This window comes from Electrophorus electricus, chromosome 14 (genome assembly GCF_041902795.1).
Source record: "Electrophorus electricus isolate QZ-2024a chromosome 14, ASM4190279v1, whole genome shotgun sequence".
In the NCBI taxonomy this organism is placed as follows: Eukaryota; Metazoa; Chordata; class Actinopteri; order Gymnotiformes; family Gymnotidae; genus Electrophorus; species Electrophorus electricus.
In genome coordinates this window covers 20,898,006-20,917,012 of record NC_137510.1, presented here as the reverse complement: position 1 = coordinate 20,917,012, position 19,007 = coordinate 20,898,006, and the positions used below count along the sequence as shown (strand labels likewise).

Genomic DNA, 19,007 nt, shown 5'->3' with positions numbered 1-19,007 from the left:
TAAGTTCTCTGCATTTATATCACAGTGTAGGGGGGGGGGACGGACATTTTCACATCAGTATGACTGTTTTTGACTTTGTGGGTTCTTTGCTATTATTTGGCGGGCTGATGTAGATGTAGATCACTACAAAAGCATATTCTGGGGAGAGATATATTAGGATCCTCTGGGCTTTGTCACAGTGACATGGTGTTTAATGTCGTTTGGAGTAAGGCGGCTTTAACTGGGACATGAGGCTCGATCCTGTCCTTCCTACTGGCAAGCAATGTGCTAGTGGCAGAAGCTGGCGGGAAGCCCCTGTCAGACATGTCTGAGAGGTGCTGGAACTTTCTGAAGCTGAGGTGGGGAAGACACACGCATTGGCAGATGGAGGAAGAGGTTAAGATGCATGCCATTTTTGGGGGGAGCTGAATTCCTGTAGCTTGGGCCAGTTTTTTGTTAAACACAATAAACTTCCCCAGACTAATGCAGATTTTCAAAGGGAAATCTCCATTGACTTAAAATTGGACACTTATGAAATTGTGCATGAGACATTTGCCTTGAATGTTTTAGTATTTAAGAAAAGGCTAAAAATACATTTAGTTTGGCAAGAAGTGTTTGTCTTTTACACAGTAGACAGACTTTTCCTCTGATTGAGTAAATGAAAGATTGTCCATTTTTGTTTGTATTGTCTGCATTTTTGTCTGTTTTCCATATTTCTTTATTAAATCAGCAGATTTATGAACACCAAAATAAAAGCACAAAGGCTAAATTTTCTAAAATACTGAAGACAGGTATATTGGCACATTGACCTCCTATAGATCATTGGCATGGTTTGTGTATCTGGCTGGAAAGGATTTTTTTTTTTTTTTTAACTGCTGGATTTGGAAATTTCAGCATCCAATGAGACATCTTTTATTATCCTCAGGGGTGTTTTGCTAGTCCTGCCAAGTATAAAGAAATCCAGAATGCAGCAGGTTAGTCCTCACACACATTAATTGTATTTTATTGTATTCTGTGATCAGTTACTTCAATTATATGTTCAATTACATTTTTAAACTTTTTTGGAACCATCTTACATAAAATTGTCTGTTAGCGCACATTAAAGTTCATGCTCAAAACCACTATTGCAAAGGGTTCTGGAAAAATCAGAATAGGGTCTTGGCAGATGGAGACAGATGAGCTTCCTGTCAGGGTAGGTGGAAAGCACTCTGAACCATCCATCAGGATTAATGTATCCTGTACTTTTGGTCCAATTCGCTGTGATTCTAAAGCTGTGACGTGTCCAGACGACAGTGCATTTTTCTAAGTTGCAGCCTTATGCATTATACACGACATAGTTTGGTTACAATTTGATGTCTTTGGTTGTAACGGCAATCTCATAGATTCAACAGATTCAACACGCCTCCATTGACTGTTGCATGTTACAATCTTAAATACCTCTACTGACTGTTGTTGTGTCCTGTTGTATGTATGTTGTATGTATAGAGGTTTGTTTCCTTCTGTCTGTCTGTTTCACTATTCGATTTGCAGTCTTCTATTGCAGCATGATATAACCCTACTAACACTGATCTGCTGTTGCCCTAGCACATCTAACGAAAGCTGAAAACGAGAACGCTACATTTCAAATCCATCATCGCCTGAGCCACTGCTACATTCGTGAGGTCAGAGTTGCTTCAAACCCAGTCTCACTTCCTGTTAACGCAGGCCACAAGTGTGAAGAGGGAGGGATAGAGAGATGGGAGATGAAAGATGAAACAGACCTGTAGGGATTTTCTCCAAACCATTGGGGGGGGGGGGGGGGACAGCGGCATTTAGCCGTGTTTAAGGAGTGGTGCGGAGGCTATGCCTTCTCAAAATGAAAAGGTGGGGAGAGCGCTGAAGTAGAGGTGAAGACCACGATACCAGAGAGGAGGCCCAAGTAAAGCTTCTGTTTTACACTAGGTAGTCTGTCAAGACATCAGCCTCATCTAAATGTACAGGTAGGTGAGTCATACTCTGCTTTTATTAGTCCAGTACATGTGTTTTATACTGATACACTTCAAATGTCTGGAATAATTGCACGAATGTTTGCAATCAATGTTCTTAATAATATAAAATCCATCTTGGTGCAGATACACCTGTAAAACGACTCTAATACACTATGCAACTTCATAGGTTTTTAAGGACTTGTAGGGGGGAAAAAAAACAATTCTGAAAAAAGAAAAGTAAGAAAAAAGTATCCATAATCTACCGCACTGCAGACAATTCCAGAGTGAATGAAAAGGCTTGGTTGAAAATGTTCAAATGTATGCTCACAGTCTGTCAAAGGCTGTAAATGTAAATGTGTTGTTCACAGTGCCACATATTTACAAAGTGGTGATCAAATCTTGAGGTTGTTCACCAAAAAGACATAAAATACATAAAAATACATAAAACATCTAAAATGCATTTTAATATCTCGTTTATATGAATTTGAGCTACATTGTATAAAATGGTCAGTGAATAAAATGGTGAGTGTTGAATTAAATCTGATATAATGAAGCACATTAAATGAAGTAAATCACAGGCATATCATATTGCAGCAGTATGTTTATGATCTCAGATCAGTCAAATGATAACATATATAAGGTTGCAAGTGCTATTATAAATATATATGTTATTATATGTTATTTTCAGTCATAGGTACATGTTAATGTATTTTATCCCTGTCAAATGGAAAATTGTTATAGCATGAATCTTCTTTGGCAAAGTCAACCTGTTTTTGCCTGTAACTATTATGACAGCAACATACTGCCACAGCAAGGAATCTGTCACGGTATGGCCCCTCCTCACAAACGTCTCTCCGTGTGTGTTTGTGTGTGTATGTTCGTCCGTGTGGCCACGCCATCCCTGTGTTCTTAGTGTACAAGTCTGTTGTTTATGTGTGACGGCTGTCGGTGTTTGACCCAGATAGCTTGAGAGCTACGTCTTCGGGGTTGTATGTGTGAATAAACGTATGTTTGTTTTACGCGACTTGTCCCCGCATCCTGCTTTGCCCAAGGCTCCGCCCAGGAGGTGCCGTTCAGGAGCAAGCCATCCTGTGTGGCGCACATAGAGGCGACCTCGTTTGAGGAAGAAACTACCTCCACTAGGGAACACAGCCACGGAGCTTGTGCGTCTGTACCGAAGCCTCGTAGAGGCAAGAAGGAAGCGACACCAGTGCCCACGCGGAAACGGGCAAAGCAGCTGGTGCGCCTCCTGGAACGGGGCAGCAAAAGTTACCGCCCCACAAATCGGCGAGGAGAGATCCCCTACAGGCGGGTTGGACTTCAGCCCAGCCGACGGCTGGGGGACAGCCCGGGGGGGCTCTTGCCGGCTTACCTGGACTCTTTACCAATCCTCCATTTAGTTTTTCACCTGTCCCTGTCACTGTGTGTCCCCATCACGCTGTCTGTATCAGTCACTTTGTCCCCCTTTATGTCTGTGCCTGTACCTGTCAGTGTGTCTGTCGTCTTCCCGGTCTCTGTCTTTCCCCACTCTGTCCTACTTGGGCTGGCTGTGTCGGGTCGCTTGGTCCTCCAGCTTTGCCATTTGGCGTTGGCTTCGGGGCCGTAGCCCGATAGGCTGGGGTGTCAGGAGTCGTGCCGTTGGGGAAGGGCTCTGTCATAGTACGGCCCCTCCTCCCAAATGTCGCCCTGTGTCTGTGTCTGTCTGTGTCTGTGTGTGTGTGTGTGTGTGTGTGTGTGTGTGTGTGTGTGTGTGTGTGTGTTCGTCCGTGTGGCCACGCCCTCACTGTGGTCCACACATGCTCCTTGTTGTGTATCATTAGTATGCGTGTATAAAAGTCTGTTGTTTGTCTGTGTTTGACCCAGATAGCTTGAGAGCTCTGTCTTCAGTATTGTATGTGTTAATAAACATATGATTCTATTTTACATGACATCCTGTCTGCATCAAAGCAGCAACTGAGTTACACAGGGAGTTATCTATTTAGGGAGTGATAGAGTATCTCTGACTTTCTCAGTCTGGACCCCGACAGAAGATAGAAGGCTAGTCGTTTTTCTGCTGCTCTTCGGGCATGACCCCTCTCAAGCAGGGAGAATCAGGTTATGGAACACCATGTGCTGGACATTAGTTTGCAAGAAGAACAGCAGATCTAATGAAGCCATGTCCTCTCTCACAGATTGATTTGTCTCCAAGTCTTCTGCCTGGATGGACCTAGTTGTGTGGTTGGTGACTTTGTATTTGTGAAGGAATTTAAGAGGGATGTTGGGATGAGGGATGTCCTGTTGGAGGAAAGAAGATATGAAGAATCTTTATTATCCTCTGAATACCGCTGATGTTTCAGCTATAAATGGAAAATGATTCTGATGAGCTTGTCACTGTTTGAAATCGGTTTAAATAACTGTTTTGGGATTATTTTGAAATGTTTGTTTCCCACGTATAAACTTTGTTGATTATTTTAGTCTGCTAAATAAACTTTGGTATCCTTGTCATTTCAATATGAAATGGAAGTCATGGTAAATAAATAGCTTACTACACACACAGAGAAATGCTGATGGCACTGTAAGGAACAAATGTGCAGTGGTATATTTGTACTAGTGTGGCATCAGAATGGAAACTTGGTCATGAGTGTAAGTCCTCCGAATAAACAATTCTCCTAATTCTGAGCCAGTGATAAAACGTAGCCGTGTTCTCTTTAACCAGCATCTTTCAGGACCCAAACCTACATCATAGAGTATACACATGATAGTGGGCAGTACCTTCTAACAGGCCCTTATAAATGCAGCATGGGAACAGTTAGGCCAGACACTGTTATCATATTTTCTTATTTTTGTTATCATAATTTGCATAGGTATAAAATATTTAAAAATCTGTATTCCAAAACAATATCACTTAATATCAAGTATAGACATTACAGAACCACTCTGGTGACATACCTTAATAAAAAATATATGCGTGACCATGACATCATGGGTAATTCATGGGAATGGCATCCTAATGTACTGCCATGACCTAATAACACATGACAGTGGGATCAGGAGAAATGAAGAATGGCCATTTTCTCTAGTGATCAGGGTTCCAATTTGGTTTCTTCCTCTTCATATATGATGATAGGCTATGTCAAGCTCTGCTTGAATAAGTCCACAAATTGAACAAGTTAAATGCTTGGTTTTCGTCTCTTGTGTTTCAGGAACTGAGCCAATCTCAGAAGTGTGAAGATGATCAGAACCAATGGGTCATTATTTTTCAATGTCACCTCAACAGTGATCCCACCAGTCACTACTAATGTGTCTTCACCATATCGCGAACCATATCTACATAGATTGGCACATCTGGATGAGGGACTCTATAATGACTTCTACAGCCTGTGGATTACTCTGATGGTCATTAACACTTTGATCTTTATGGTAGGAATGGCTCTCAACAGCCTGGCCTTGTATGTCTTCTGTTTCCGTACAAAACCCAAGACGACGTCAATTATTTATACCATTAACCTGGCAGTCACAGATCTGCTTGTTAACCTGTCACTTCCTACCCGCATTATATTGTATTACAGCGGGGGCAAGTGCCTTAATTGCTCTTACATCCATATATTTAGCTACTTTGTCAACATGTACTGCAGTATCCTCTTCCTCACAAGCATCTGCGTGGACCGTTATCTGGCCATAGTACAACTGGAGGCCTCCCGGAAGTGGCGCGACCCCAACGTGGCTAAGTTGGTGTCTGTCTGCATCTGGCTGTTTGCCATCATCGTCACGTACTCGTTCCTGACCACAGCCTTCAAGCACTCTGCCTGCTGTGTGTCCAAGCTCTTCGCCCTGACCGTATTCGAGTTCTTCGTGCCCCTGGTTATCATCGTGGTGTTCACAGTCCGGGTCATGTGTGCACTGTCCAATGCCGGCCTCATGCAGCAGAGCAGGGAGAGGCGAATGAAGGCCGTGCAGCTTCTCACTACTGTGCTGGTGATCTTCACCATCTGCTTCACGCCGTTTCATGTCCGTCAAGTCCTGGTCTACTTCCGCCCAGACCTGCCACATCAAGTACTCATCTACCACGTGACGGTCACCCTTAGCAGTCTCAACAGCTGCCTGGATCCTGTGGTCTACTGTTTTGTCACCACCAACTTCCAGTCTACCATGAAGAGGTTCTTCCGGAAGGCAGACGCCGAGCAGACCAGTGGGGACATCATTAGCATGCAGAAAAGCTCTAAAGGCTCTGGCACCGTTTTCGCTATTGCCAACACTGTGATGATGATGAACATGAATTCTTCCCAACAGGGGGGCCTTCCAGAATGAGTGTGTCTAGGTTATGGACTGCATTGTCACCAGGTGGAAAAGTGGTCCATTAGATAAACCTACTGAAGGAATATTTGTTCTTACATTTTTTGTTATTTGACCTTGCTGTACTGCTATGATTTTATTATCAAATTTGGTTACGTCTAAATGGGGAAGGATTAAATATTGCCATGTTGATCTGGAATTTATGTTGTGATTATGTGGATATGAAGTGGATAAGAGTACTTGGTACTTTGAGGTTTATGTGAAAACAATTCCAAAAAAAGGTAAACTTAATGCTTACAGTTTTATTATAATAAACATTTAGCTGCTTGTAGCATAGGCCTATAAGAGCCAACGTGTTATCAGAGGTCTATGAATAGTTTTATGTTTCTCATTTTATTTCAGCCATGGATTCATTTCTTTGTTATTTCTAACTACCAGTAGCATCATGGAGCAAACCACTACTCTGATAATCATAGTGACCACTGCTAAAAGGGGTTGTTCCCAATAAACAGCTTTCTTCCTAACTGCAGAGCACCACCAAACTGTTTGCTTGGTGCTATAGCTTTTTACAAAGACAGGGCTATGGTAACTGTTTAAGATGCATTTTAATGAACAAAGACCAAAAAATGGACAATCAGATTAAGAGTATACTTTATCTGAAAATAGTATTATTTACAATACCCTTCAACATAGATAAACATTCAACATAGGAGATCTAAGGGAAAAGACCATTTTTAGATTCATTAGAATTAAAATTATAAATAACTCTAAAAGCATCACAGGCTATTTTAGCCATGCAAAAGATACAGATAGTCAGATAAAGGCTATTTACAACACCAAAACTAGAGTGTCCTATTTAATAAGAACAGAATCTAAAAATGTGTTCTGAAAGCGATTCTAAACAGTTCATTGGCAGCCTTTAAGTATTCTTCCATGAATAAAACCCACAAAATCCAATCCAGTAGCCTAGTTTTCCTGTTAACCTCCTATCAAAAAGTACAGGGTGCATTTCGGGTCTTTCGTATGTATGCTTAGCTTACCTTAGATTACCTCTCGACGGACAACGGACGAAACAGATCCAGATGCGTAAATGGAGGCGGGGATTTTAAGAGAGTGCCTGGCAACCCCCAGCACACAATAAACCACCGAGTCTTTTGGAGGAGACGTGGAAGAAATGTTTTTTGCTGGCTGGTAAAGTATAGCATTTGAACAACTATAATGATATGTCTTCGTAATTCGTAAATGAGGGTGTATGTAATCGGAAGAGAACACATTTATTACAAAATCTTGCCAGCTAGCTAGTCGACTAAGAAATTTACGGTTATAGGCAAACGCAATCTCACTCGCGTCTTTTCGTGTAACTTAGTTGGCTGCCGGTTAGCAAGCTAGTTGGCCATGTAAGTTACTAGCCAGATAACATTTCTTGACTGCTAAACTGTTTGAGTGTCTTTTAAGTGTTGGCTTGATTATTTACCAGGTTTATCAGTATTAAAGTATAATCAACAATTAGCAAGTGTTGAATTAGCAGTTAGACTGACTTATCTAGTTGGGAAAGCTAGGTTATTATCCGAGCTTCACCTACAGCATCACGATAATTGGGGACTCAATTTTTTTGCTAAATAGGATGCAATGTATTCCAAGTCACAGATCTTTAAATAGAGGTTAACTAGCGTTAGCTACGTGTATTGTCTATCCAGTTAACCAGCACATCTTCATTTAACACAATGTTTGAACAGTTGTTCTGTCATTTTATGTTGTTATAGATGATATACTTGCTACTAATGCATTAACGCCACCTGTTTACGGTTAGCCAACTCAGCTAAGATAACGTTAGCTTAGCTAGGTTAACTAGCGAGGGGCTTACAAAGAACACATTTATTATAATGGATTGTAACGCTGAAGGTTAAGCATTTACCAATTAGTTTTTAGGCTTAAAATGGGGTTTCTGTACGGCGGCCGTTTTTTTCTACGGTTTTTCTACTTCTACTTCAACGTTCTTTTAAGCTAAAGTTAAATTCCTTTAACCCCGCTACAGCGGTTACTTAAAATAGATATGAACCGGAAATGGCAGTGAGGAATGAACAGGTGTACAGTGCCTGGGTATCTTGCCAGACGGGCCATTTCATTCGGTGTGATAAGTAGTCTCTAAAAGTTCCTTGGATCAGCCAAGTCAGTGTTATAGTCAAAGGAAGACGATTAAGATCGTGTGTGATTGCATCTAATAATCATTAAGTAGCTTAATGAAAACATTTTCAAATGTGTGCCGTGCTGGTTTATTTTATACTACCAGGCTGGGACTCTGAACTCTAGAAAGAACACATTGTCATTTTATATTGACAGTTTTACTGCAGGCAGTAACCGAGCAGTACCAATCCTTGACTGAGATAAATGACCTTTGGAATGCCACACACTTGCAGCTCTGAACATCAATTCTGAATATAAAATTTATGAAGTGTGTTTGTGTGTGTGTATGTATGTATATTTAAGATTCAAAAAATGTTTTATATATATATATAAACAATTTTTGAATCTTAGTTATCCCAGCTCTTATGATATTTTGGATGACATATTTTTCTTTGGCCTTTAAGCTGTTTTTCACTACTAGCCTACTGACAAATATGTTCTTTCTTTCTGTCTAGATTTTAATGAATCACTCTATGAAGCTACACAACAAATCAGCAACTTATGCTGGCCTGTCTCTTCCCCTTTCTTCTTACTTATTTGCTCTTCAGGAAAATATGACTTAAAACTTACCCCTGTGGGGCCCTGTATGGATTTGTGCTGGCTACAGCAAGCTATAAACTAAAATATATTGAGCAACTTGACCTGTTCTTTAACTGCTGACTAGTGGCTTATTATCAGAGATGTTGAGCGTGTGTGTGGATTATGAGAGTTCCCTGTGGGCCTTTTGAAAAAAACGGGGAGGTAGGACTAGTAAGGGTTGCTGCTGGGTCCTTTTATGATAAAAGTAGATCACCATCTGTGTATAAGACAAAACCCTGGACTACTACAGCTGCCTTTATGCAAGCTGACATGGTGCCCAAGAGTCCTGACTCAGAAGCCATGCGAGTGATGCACATGGCAGTAGTGCCCACTAAAGATCCAAGCAGCAGCAGCAGCAGGAGGATTGGAGAGAGGGAGGTGGAGGTTTTGGAACCGGGGGCCAGCGAGCACTCCGTGGAGCACATCCCAAGGCGCTTGTGGATCATGCATGGAGCAGTCATGTTTGGCCGTGAGTTTTGCTATGCCATGGAAACAGCACTGGTCACACCGGTGCTACTCCAGATAGGTAAGTAGTGGTTATCGATGAAGCCAAGATGATTAGCAGGCCAGTTTCTTATTTACTGTATGTACTGTAATTAACATTTAAATGGCAATATTCAGAATGCTCTAAAATGGCATTTGCATGATTGTGCAACTGTATCCTAAACTACAGCATGATGGAGAGGTGTCAATAGCATCCGACTAGGAGGAAACACATGGATGAGCCATGCTGCACTCTTTATAAATGGTGTATGACAGAAGCCATTTTTAGTGATGTTTGTATTCATTGCAGGATAACACTGCATGTCACCAAGCTTGGCTAGATTGAGAATGTGAGACTGCAAATTTCTCTCACTGGTGTCCCTGCATTTTCAATGAGAGCAACTCCCACTGACTCACTTGATGAAGTAATGCCAATTAGACAAATGTGCACTATGTAACATAATGCTGGCTATAATTAATTTAACCCATATTAAATCATGCTAGTATACTGTAACTCTGAAAGCAAGCTAAATTCAGGTTCGTCTTAAGGTCAGTTTTAAGTAAGTGTCTGAGTTCAACAGAAGTCATTTAAAATTAAACTGCTTTTCTGGGTAAATTGTTCATTCATCTTCACAGTAGATGGAAAAAGTGCACAGTTAAAGTCTAAAGGCTTCAAGCCTAAATCACAGCCCAGCTGGCAGCTGCTACTGAAAGCAGGTTTTAAGCTTTCATAAAGGCAAAACCTCCTGTCACTTGTGATTACATTTTTTGAAATACCTCCACAGAAGTTTGTGACCTTTTCTATTGCTCTTTATTGCAGCAGTAAAGTGGATGCCAGTGTGTTACTAAGTTATTTGATGAGTAGTGGAAGCATTGGAAACTGTTATATCAGTAGAATCTAATCAGGCCTCCTGAGTGGGAATCACAGTATTGTGAAGGGCAGTAAGCATGGTGAAATAGATCACAATACATTCGTTGGCCTAGGTTAACACTCCTTGCATATAGCTGAAGTCTACTATTTGACTGACTAATCAACCACACTGTCGCATGCTTTTATGCACTTGGGGTCAAACAATGTATAAACTCAGATAAGTGTGGTTTTTGTTTTTTGTTTTTTTTTTTTTAAATCTGAGCCATGGGACCTGCCATTTGAAAATCATAAAATGAAGAGCAGTGCAGACAAGGCTTAAAGTTGTGTGCCCAGGTCATTTTGTTACCAGGTTCAAAATGCTTATGTTATGGTATATATGTAAATATGTGTTTTACTATCTTAAATAAATGTAATAAAGAAATGCATACTAGAGCTTGTCATTTGCAAACATGGCTCAGAAATTCTTACTGCAGAGGTGAAAAGTTGCACCTTGTTCTTGTCTGTCCAGGTCTTCCAGAACAATACTACAGTCTTACGTGGTTCCTTAGTCCCATTTTGGGTTTAACCTTCACCCCTCTGATTGGCTCAGCCAGTGACCGCTGCACCCTTAAATGGGGCCGGAGGAGGCCCTTCATTTTGGCCCTCTGCTTAGGAACATTAATAGGATTGGCACTGTTTCTTAATGGATCGCTAATGGGTGAGTTTTTTTTTGTTTGTTTTGTTTTTTTTCCCCCCTCTATCATTTGGTGAAATAATACAGTTGTGCTGTGGTTTCCTTCGTTTTATTCTTTTCATCTTCTGCTCCAAGTGGAGAATTGTTCATGATAGGATTGCAGTTTAAACGAATGTTCCTGTAAATGTTTAACTTTTTGGCTGCTTATAGCATAATGACTTGCCAAAGCCAGGCATTGCCAAACTACTTCCTTTCTTCAGGCCGAGCAAAACGGGTGATGCCTGACTTTCCTTTTGCAGCACTGACTCATTTGTCGCATGGTTGCACTTGTGTGTCAGGCTTGGCTGCAGGGGATGTTCCTGGTAACCAGCCCATTGGGATAGTTCTGACTGTGTTGGGTGTTGTGGTCCTGGACTTTTGTGCCGATGCTTCTGAAGGCCCCATCAGGGCCTACCTGCTGGACGTAGCTGATACGGAAGAACAGGACATGGCTCTCAATATCCATGCCTTCTCAGCAGGTAAGTAGGCCTGGAGCAGAGAGAATGCTGGCTCAGCTGTGTGTAATATCACCATTAATAAATACAGTGGGTTGTAATGTTTTTTTTGTTATTTGATTGTTATAAAATGGTATACTCTTCAATATCTTTAATATGTAAACTAAAAGCCAGGAACTCATGTAAACAGAATTAAAAACATGACCTGCTGCACCTTGAAATTGCATTTACAGGGTTGGGGGGAGCTGTGGGCTACATGCTTGGAGGCCTAGACTGGACCAACACCCCCTTAGGACACGCCTTCAAGGCCCAAGAGCAGGTTCTCTTCTTCTTTGCAGCCATCGTCTTTGTAATTTCAGTCATGCTTCACCTTTTTAGTATTAAGGAGCATCCATACAACCCCCACTGTCAAGAGGAAGTAGCTGGGGCTGAGGATGCAGACAGCACGTTGTCTGTTCGTCTTAACGGAACCCTTCCTGGCACTGACCTAACACCTCAACTGGACTTTATCGGTGAAGAGGGTCCCTTTGAAACATATGCGGACAATCAGTCTGAAGTTGAACTACAACTGGACTTCCTAAATGTGCGGAGTAAAAGTGACTCCGCTCTTGAAGTAGCAGACACTACCATTGAAATCGATCCAGACCTTCTCAGCGACGTAGATCCGACATTGTTCCAGGACTTGAAAGGCTACCAGGGAGTTGAAATGCCGTTTGAACATTGCCATAATGGCAACTGCCAGACCAGCCAGTGCTCTTTCCACCACCAGATGGGTCCTAGCAGGGAAGAAGGTCCCTTTTCATCTACCAAAGCCATAAACGGTGACCCTGCCGGAGCCGGCAGCCCAACCACTGCCGCTGTTAGCCAGCAAAGCCGAGCAGCCGGGCGCCAGCCCAACGCTGGCACAGCGCTGCGCTGCCGACACCCCACTTTCTACCGGCAGCCTTCCTTTACCTTTTCCTACCACGGCCGTGTCGGTTTCCATAAGCGTCCTCGCCACCCTGACGTGGATCCTCCCATCAAGTCGTCCCGGAGCCTGAACGACATTGACGTCCTGGCAAGGTTGCAGGCGCGGCGGCGGCTGTGGCAACGTGGCGGAGTGTTGCCCGGGCCCGACGAGGATGATGGTAGGAGCGAGGAGGGGGAAGGCGGCACCACTGTGAAGCTTCTCTGGCTGTCCATGCTGAAGATGCCCCCGCAGCTCTGGAGACTGTGTTTGTGCCACCTCCTCACGTGGTTCTCCATCATCTCACAGGTTGTGTTCTACACTGACTTCATAGGGCAAGTAATCTACGAAGGAGACCCAACGGTAAGAGGAAGTCCACGGCTGGCTTTTTTGTGCGCTGACTGTCGGGGCACTGTAAAGACTGTGGGCAACACAAGTGACACCCCCCCCTCTCTCTCTCTCTTCCCCCCCCCCAAATCATGCAGGCTCCTGTGAACTCAACTGCTCTTCAGAAGTACCATAAGGGAGTGCAGATGGGCTGCTGGGGGCTCGTCATCTATGCTGCCACTGCTGCCATCTGCTCAGGTATGCTTTACATTTGTTGTTTTTACAGCGGAGAGCAAGCAAAGTGGAAGTCCTCATCGCGATTTTATTTATTTATTTTTTCTCCTTCTTTTCTGTTTTTTTTTTTTTCCCCAAAACTCTAAACAAGAGTTTGGCATATTTTGGGGCAGTGGGAATAGACTAGAAGAGTGAATAAAATAACCTTTCCAGGGAATGCATGTAAAGCGTATATCGGAAGCAGCATTCTCATGAAATCCTACAGAATGTATATCCTTGATATGCCTTTTATACGTGGTATGTGGTCGGCAACACCGTTTTCTATGGCATATTAACTTTTTTTAAATAAAAAGACATCTTTAGATTAAGTCCGTTATTGTGAAAGCCATAATTCAGATAAAAATCTGAAATCCTATAAGGCAAGTTGGTTTTGTATCAGAAAGAAACAAAACCTAAAGCAAGAGCACAATGCAGTAATAAGTAATACAAAAACAATGCACTCCAATCTGACTCCTGAAAACACAGCCTATGACAGTGATGTTAGAAACAGCATGTTTACATCATCACTTTGCTTGGCTTACTATTAAAAATAATAAATGTCAGTCTGGATCTGGTAAGCATTGTCTAAGCCAACTCATTTTGGAAGTCAGTCAGCTGCAGTTGGTAAGATGTAAACTAAGTTTGTTGTTAATTAGACCATTACCTTCTGGTATGCCTTGCCCATTTACATGCTTTCTTAACTACATTAGGTCAAATGTGTGCATGCATTTTGTTTTGTGTTGTACAGCAAGCTAAAATGATAACTGAATTTAGCTGTTTTTTTTTAACAACTTGATTTCAGAACTAAAATCTTAGAGTGCTTTTAACTCCCCCCCGATTAAGAATTTGCCGTGCATTGTACAGTCACCTTATTCTAGGGTGCTACAATTAGTTATACAAATTGATCCTGTAACTGATCATCTGTCATTTTAGCAAGCCGTTGCATGTTCTAGAGGTTTGTGTTCTGTGGTTTTGTCAGTTTCTTATAGTATTGTTTTCAGCCATGATTTTGTCCTCATGTTATCGTACAATTAAAAAAGACGTTTATGTAATGAGAAATTGCTTCAAAGCCAGATGTTCAAATATTCTTTACATAGGGAGGTTGAGTATAAAATTGCTGTCCTCTGGTTAAAATATTTTTGGCGTTATAAGTGTGTCAGCTGTTTTACTCCAAAGGTCAGTAAGTAAACTGCTGGAAGAAGGAGATTGGGGGGGGGGATTATGAATTATATTGACTCTCACCATATGTAGTTTGAATGTCATCATATGTAGCTGTATATAAACCAGCCATTAGTTCCCTTTCTATTGATTCACTCAGTATAATACAAGTTGTATGGTGATATCACGCCCTCACATGTCTGGCTAAAGACATATTTATTCAAGCCTGTAAGGAAGATGACTTGTGAAGTGTAGGTGACATGCTTTTAAATCGGAATCTTAACCTTGTTAAGAACTGCTTGCGTCTCTTAGTCAATCAAATGTTATCTTTCATGGCTTTATGGTAAAACTTTTTAACTCTGTTTATAGTTCAGATCGTCAAGATTAACAATAGCCACCTGTTGGTGAGTTATCTTCCAGTGTCATATTGTTTAAGATCAAATTTTCTACCTTCACTTCGCTTGTTTGTTTAGCTTTGATAACAGCTACCTAAAATAAGCATGCAAGCAACCATTTCTTCTCAAGTTAGCAAGAAGACCATATGTCCCTGCCTTCACGACTTTGGTTTAGCTCTTCACAAGAAGGACCAGCACAAGACGTGCCCAGTATGCTTGAGAGTCATCCTTGCTAGGAGGGCATAGTTCAAGTAGTGAACTCTCAAATCACAGGTAACATTTGTCAAGAAAACTCTTGGGCAAGCGGCTGTAAATCCTCTTCTCTCTTGGACAGCCGAGGCAGCTCACCCGGTTGTTGGGAATTGGCATCCAACAAAGAGCCTGGTTTCAACTAGGCTGAGCACATGGAGCTTTTGGAGGAAATGTCTGGATTGGGATTGCCAACCTCTGCTTGCCTGTGACAGGTTTCTGTGCCTGCAATGATGAACTGTTCAGCCTCGGGGTGGGCAAGTATAGTCTGTCTGATAATGACCTGGATGAGCTGCAAGTTAGTCAGCTCTCCACGGCTGGTGAGGAGAAGCATGGGGAAGATGAGGACTGTGTGGTGCAGAAGTTAGAAGTCGAAGGGCCTACTCCTCCCTCCCCCTCTGAAGGTTGATGAGGTTTGCCGGGTTTTTCTTCCCTCTTGTTCTGGCAGTGATGCATAATGTTAACGCTTTCTCCCTGACAAAGACTGGATGAATTTCATGGATGAGCTCTGCTTGGCGGGTTTGTTTGGTCCGTCACTTGAGGCCATTCAAGGCAATTTGAGCTCTTGAAAGAAGCAAGCAGAAGCTTTGCTTTCTGTCCTGGTCAGACGTGAAATGAAACCTAGGCCCCAGATGAGAGCTCGCAGGCCAGCTGCTTCTCTCCCACCTGCCAAGAAGACCACTCCATTGCCCACCTTTGGGGAAACTGTCTTTTAAGAAGCAGTTGCCTAAACATATCCCATACCATTTGGATTAAAGTTCCACACCTTGGCCTCCAGCAGGATCCAGTGATGGAAAAAAGGAATTATGCTTTTTCTTTCATCATCAGTTCCTCTGCTTGGTGGGCCTGGGGAACCGGTTCACTTCAATAGATTTTGCACATGCCTCTATATTTATATCAGAATTAATCTGTATCATCTACAACAATAATCTATTATTTTTAATTTGAGGGTGTAGCATCCAAATTTGTCATTCAGCCATTCAGCCTTTCTTTAGCTCCCTGAACTTTCATGATGTGTGTTAAGCAGCTCTTAGTCTTTGCATGGTTGGAACATGTGTGTTGACCTACCTAATCTAGGTATTCTAGTACAGTCGAGTGAGGAAGCTAAGCAAACACAGCTGCTGTATCGACATACTTTCAATGCCTCAAAAAAAGGCATTGCCCTAACTGGCAAAAACTTTCCTGGGTTTGGAAATATGCTCTCTTACGAGTCTACTGCGCGCCTATCTGTGGGAACGCAGTGTGTCTGCATTTCGCGACTGCCTCGTGCAGTTTTGACTGAGACACAGTCTGTTTTGGTCATTGTCTCCAGCTTTTGGAATGAATAGCTTCGATGACAGCAGTTGTACCACTCTGCCTGTTTAACGCGTGCATTTCAATGCTGGATTTTGTCACACCGTCTGAATGTATTGCATTGCCTCCAAATGAGGACAGTTGTGACCAAGAAATGCATGGCTGTGCTGATTCTGTGAAGGGTGCCCTGTTTGCTTTATTACGGTTTGCCTATAGCCAGAATCCTGGATCACAGGTTGGGGGGTGTTGCGCAGCGGGGCCACTTTGAGGGTGGTGTAGTACCTGGTTCACTGCATATTCCACCTCAATTAGTTTGGAATTACTAACGGTGTTCCTGGCTCTTCAGCATTTCCTCAATGTTCTATTCAGAACAGACAGCAAAACAATGGTGTCATAAATACAGTCAAGGGAGTACACCTTCTCCCTCTTTTGAAACTTTCAACTTAACTAAAATTCGGCACTAAAGACTCGGCTTGCACTCGTACCAGACTCGAGACCCAACATGTAGTCTCATGAAGCAACGCGATGTGAACGTGTTCCAGTAATATTATTCTGTAATGTTATTACTGCAAGTCTGACCATGCAAAATTATTTCAGAAATGTTTTTTAAATTTTGTTCTTCACACAATAACAAGGGAATTAATTCAAATTAGTTTTCTTGGTCTTTTTTGACAAGTCTGTTTTTTGTTTTGTTTTGTTTTTTGCTTCAAGGGACTTGGACCTTCTAAAGTTGCTTTGGCCAGCCCATTCTTAAGTTCCTAAACTCACCACTTCTTAGAGGCATGAATATAGGTGTTTTCAGCCAGATATGTGAGGGTGTGAAATATTGCACTTCATGTATTGTACCTGGTTTCTCTTCTTCAGGCAACAATGGTTATATACAAAGCCCTACTACATGCAGTGTACACATGCAGATTTACATCCAGCTACATTCAAGTTTGTTAAATGAGCTAATTATGAAACCCATTACTAGCTTTTGATATTAAAAATTCACATTTGCAGTTAAAACATGTTTTCCCCCTTTATCTTTTAAAGCTGTGCTTCAGAAGTACCTTGAAAACTATGACCTGAGCATTAAAGTCATCTACATGCTGGGAACTCTAGGCTTTGCTGTGGGCACAGCCATAATGGCCATCCTCCCCAATGTCTATGTTGCCATGGTAATGATAGGCACTATGGGAATCATCTCTTTGAGTATATCCTACTGTCCCTATGCACTGCTGGGTCAGTACCACGAAATCAAAGAGGTATGGTCTAATGAAATGTCACTCAGTGTTAGTAATGGTCAGAATTTTTCACAATTTTTATAGGTGCATCTTTACTTTGATGCTCATTGTTACTCATGTTAACCAGCCAATTGATTTTTAATATACGTGTTGTATTAAGTTGCTGTACATAGAAAACTGCTGAAATAAGTTCCTGTCTTGTATCATTGCAGTACATTCACCACAGTCCTGGTAACACTCGAAGAGGCTTTGGTATTGACTGTGCCATCCTATCCTGCCAAGTTTACATTTCACAGATTTTGGTGGCATCGGCTCTCGGAGCCGCTGTGGAAGTCATGGGCACGGTGAGGGTGATCCCAGTGGTGGCTTCTGGGGGTTCCTTCCTTGGTTTCTTTGCTGCTGCCTTCCTTGTCATTTATCCCAACACCCCTGAGGATGAGGAAGATGAAGAAGAACAAACTCCAAGTACAGCACAATGAAATGCAAAATAAAAAAAGGAGCGATGCATAATCTCCATATTATTGGCTAAACCGTAAATTTCACTTTTAAACAATGAAGACTTGGAAAATTAAGTGTACTACAAAGTAAACTCCTAATTGCACTAAGAAGCAGTGATAGAACTTGCTTCATGCATATATGTCTAAACCTCTCCATGATGTTTCAGCACATTACTAACAAACCCATGCACAAGCCTTTGGTACACATAGTGTATATATGTTTTTAAAAACCTACAGAAAGCTTCCCATTTTGGGTTACTTGTTACTTCTGGCATTGTTTGTCAAGTATGAGTGCCGTAAAACATTTTGGTTTTCCATAGGATTATAGTATTATCTAAGATTTTGTTTTCAGTGTGGCTTTAAAGCCTCATGTGCAGTTTACACATTTTATAATGCTGCATTTAAAATACTGTGTTTGTATTAAACTGGGCATCGGAGGTCCTAGTTTCATTAGCAACAAATGTTTTTTTGCAGCAAAAAAGAGTGCCATCTTACTTTACTGTGTGAATTTTCACATGCACGTTCAAATATTGTCTTTCCAATATGCTGGATTGCTATTAGTTCTTGAACCAGGCACACTGGGGGGACTGTTTTGAGCTGCTGTAGCAGTGCACAACATGCATACTTCTCTAAAAACTTGACTATGCACAATGCGAAAAACAAAACTAAAATCAACTCACTAAGGGAACTGTAACAGTCACCTCCCCCACTGATTCTGAACATTCTAGCATAGTTTTGATTCCTGTACTTTATATACTTGTGGACAAAATAAATAATTGTTTGTGGTATATTTATATTGGTATAAAAATTAAACCAAGAAGGCCTGAAATAATCACGGCAAATGTTTTAAGTACTTTTTCTTCCTCTGTTTTAGTCCCATGTCCTGTGTTTAACATGGGCACTTTCTTTTAGTCAAGGAGTGCTGTTTCAGCTCTGTCTGTTCATGATGGCTTTATGCAAGCCAGGTATTTATAGCAGCTGTTGTAAGACCAGCTTTGTTTGTATCTTCTATACTGGTTAAATGTAGTGTTTTTAGTGGCGGAAGCTGTTCTCGGATCAGTCGCTTATGAGCCGGGCTCTGGACATGTGACGTTTCAGTGTGGCATGCAGCCGACTTGCAAGTGGCCCAGTTTGCCCTGCA

General features: G+C 41.8%; 2 protein-coding genes across 4 annotated transcripts; both read left to right on the top strand.

The window, feature by feature from the left end:
• The first annotated feature begins 3,729 nt into the window (after positions 1-3,729).
• gpr20 (G protein-coupled receptor 20) lies at positions 3,730-6,616 on the top strand. The gene is made up of 2 exons (XM_081696481.1): positions 3,730-4,163; positions 5,129-6,616. Exon 2 carries the CDS (start codon positions 5,157-5,159, stop codon positions 6,231-6,233), a length of 1,077 nt encoding a protein of 358 aa, XP_081552607.1. The 5' UTR covers positions 3,730-4,163; positions 5,129-5,156; the 3' UTR covers positions 6,234-6,616.
• Positions 6,617-7,208: 592 nt separating this feature from the next.
• slc45a4b (solute carrier family 45 member 4b) lies at positions 7,209-17,879 on the top strand. 3 transcript variants are annotated; one of them, XM_026999995.3, is made up of 8 exons: positions 7,210-7,409; positions 8,858-9,507; positions 10,844-11,032; positions 11,347-11,526; positions 11,736-12,811; positions 12,934-13,033; positions 17,179-17,390; positions 17,582-17,879. In XM_026999995.3, the coding sequence occupies exons 2-8, from the start codon at positions 9,105-9,107 to the stop codon at positions 17,846-17,848; spliced, it is 2,427 nt and encodes an 808-aa protein (XP_026855796.2). In that variant the 5' UTR covers positions 7,210-7,409; positions 8,858-9,104; the 3' UTR covers positions 17,849-17,879. The 3 variants fall into 3 exon arrangements, with proteins under 3 accessions (XP_081552200.1, XP_026855796.2, XP_026855795.2); XM_026999994.3 differs by lacking the exon at positions 7,210-7,409 and adding an exon at positions 7,416-7,615; XM_081696074.1 differs by lacking the exon at positions 17,179-17,390 and having other exon boundaries at positions 7,209-7,409; positions 17,582-17,748.
• The last annotated feature ends 1,128 nt before the right edge of the window (positions 17,880-19,007 follow it).

Coding starts and splice junctions, on each gene's coding strand:
- gpr20 (XM_081696481.1), top strand. CDS start 5,157: ATGATCAGAACCAATGGGTCATTATTTTTCAATGTCACCTCAACAGTG.
- slc45a4b (XM_026999995.3), top strand. CDS start 9,105: ATGAGAGTTCCCTGTGGGCCTTTTGAAAAAAACGGGGAGGTAGGACTA. Junction 9,508..10,843: donor ACCGGTGCTACTCCAGATAG/GTAAGTAGTGGT, acceptor TTGTCTGTCCAG/GTCTTCCAGAACAATACTAC. Junction 13,034..17,178: donor CACTGCTGCCATCTGCTCAG/GTATGCTTTACA, acceptor TATCTTTTAAAG/CTGTGCTTCAGAAGTACCTT.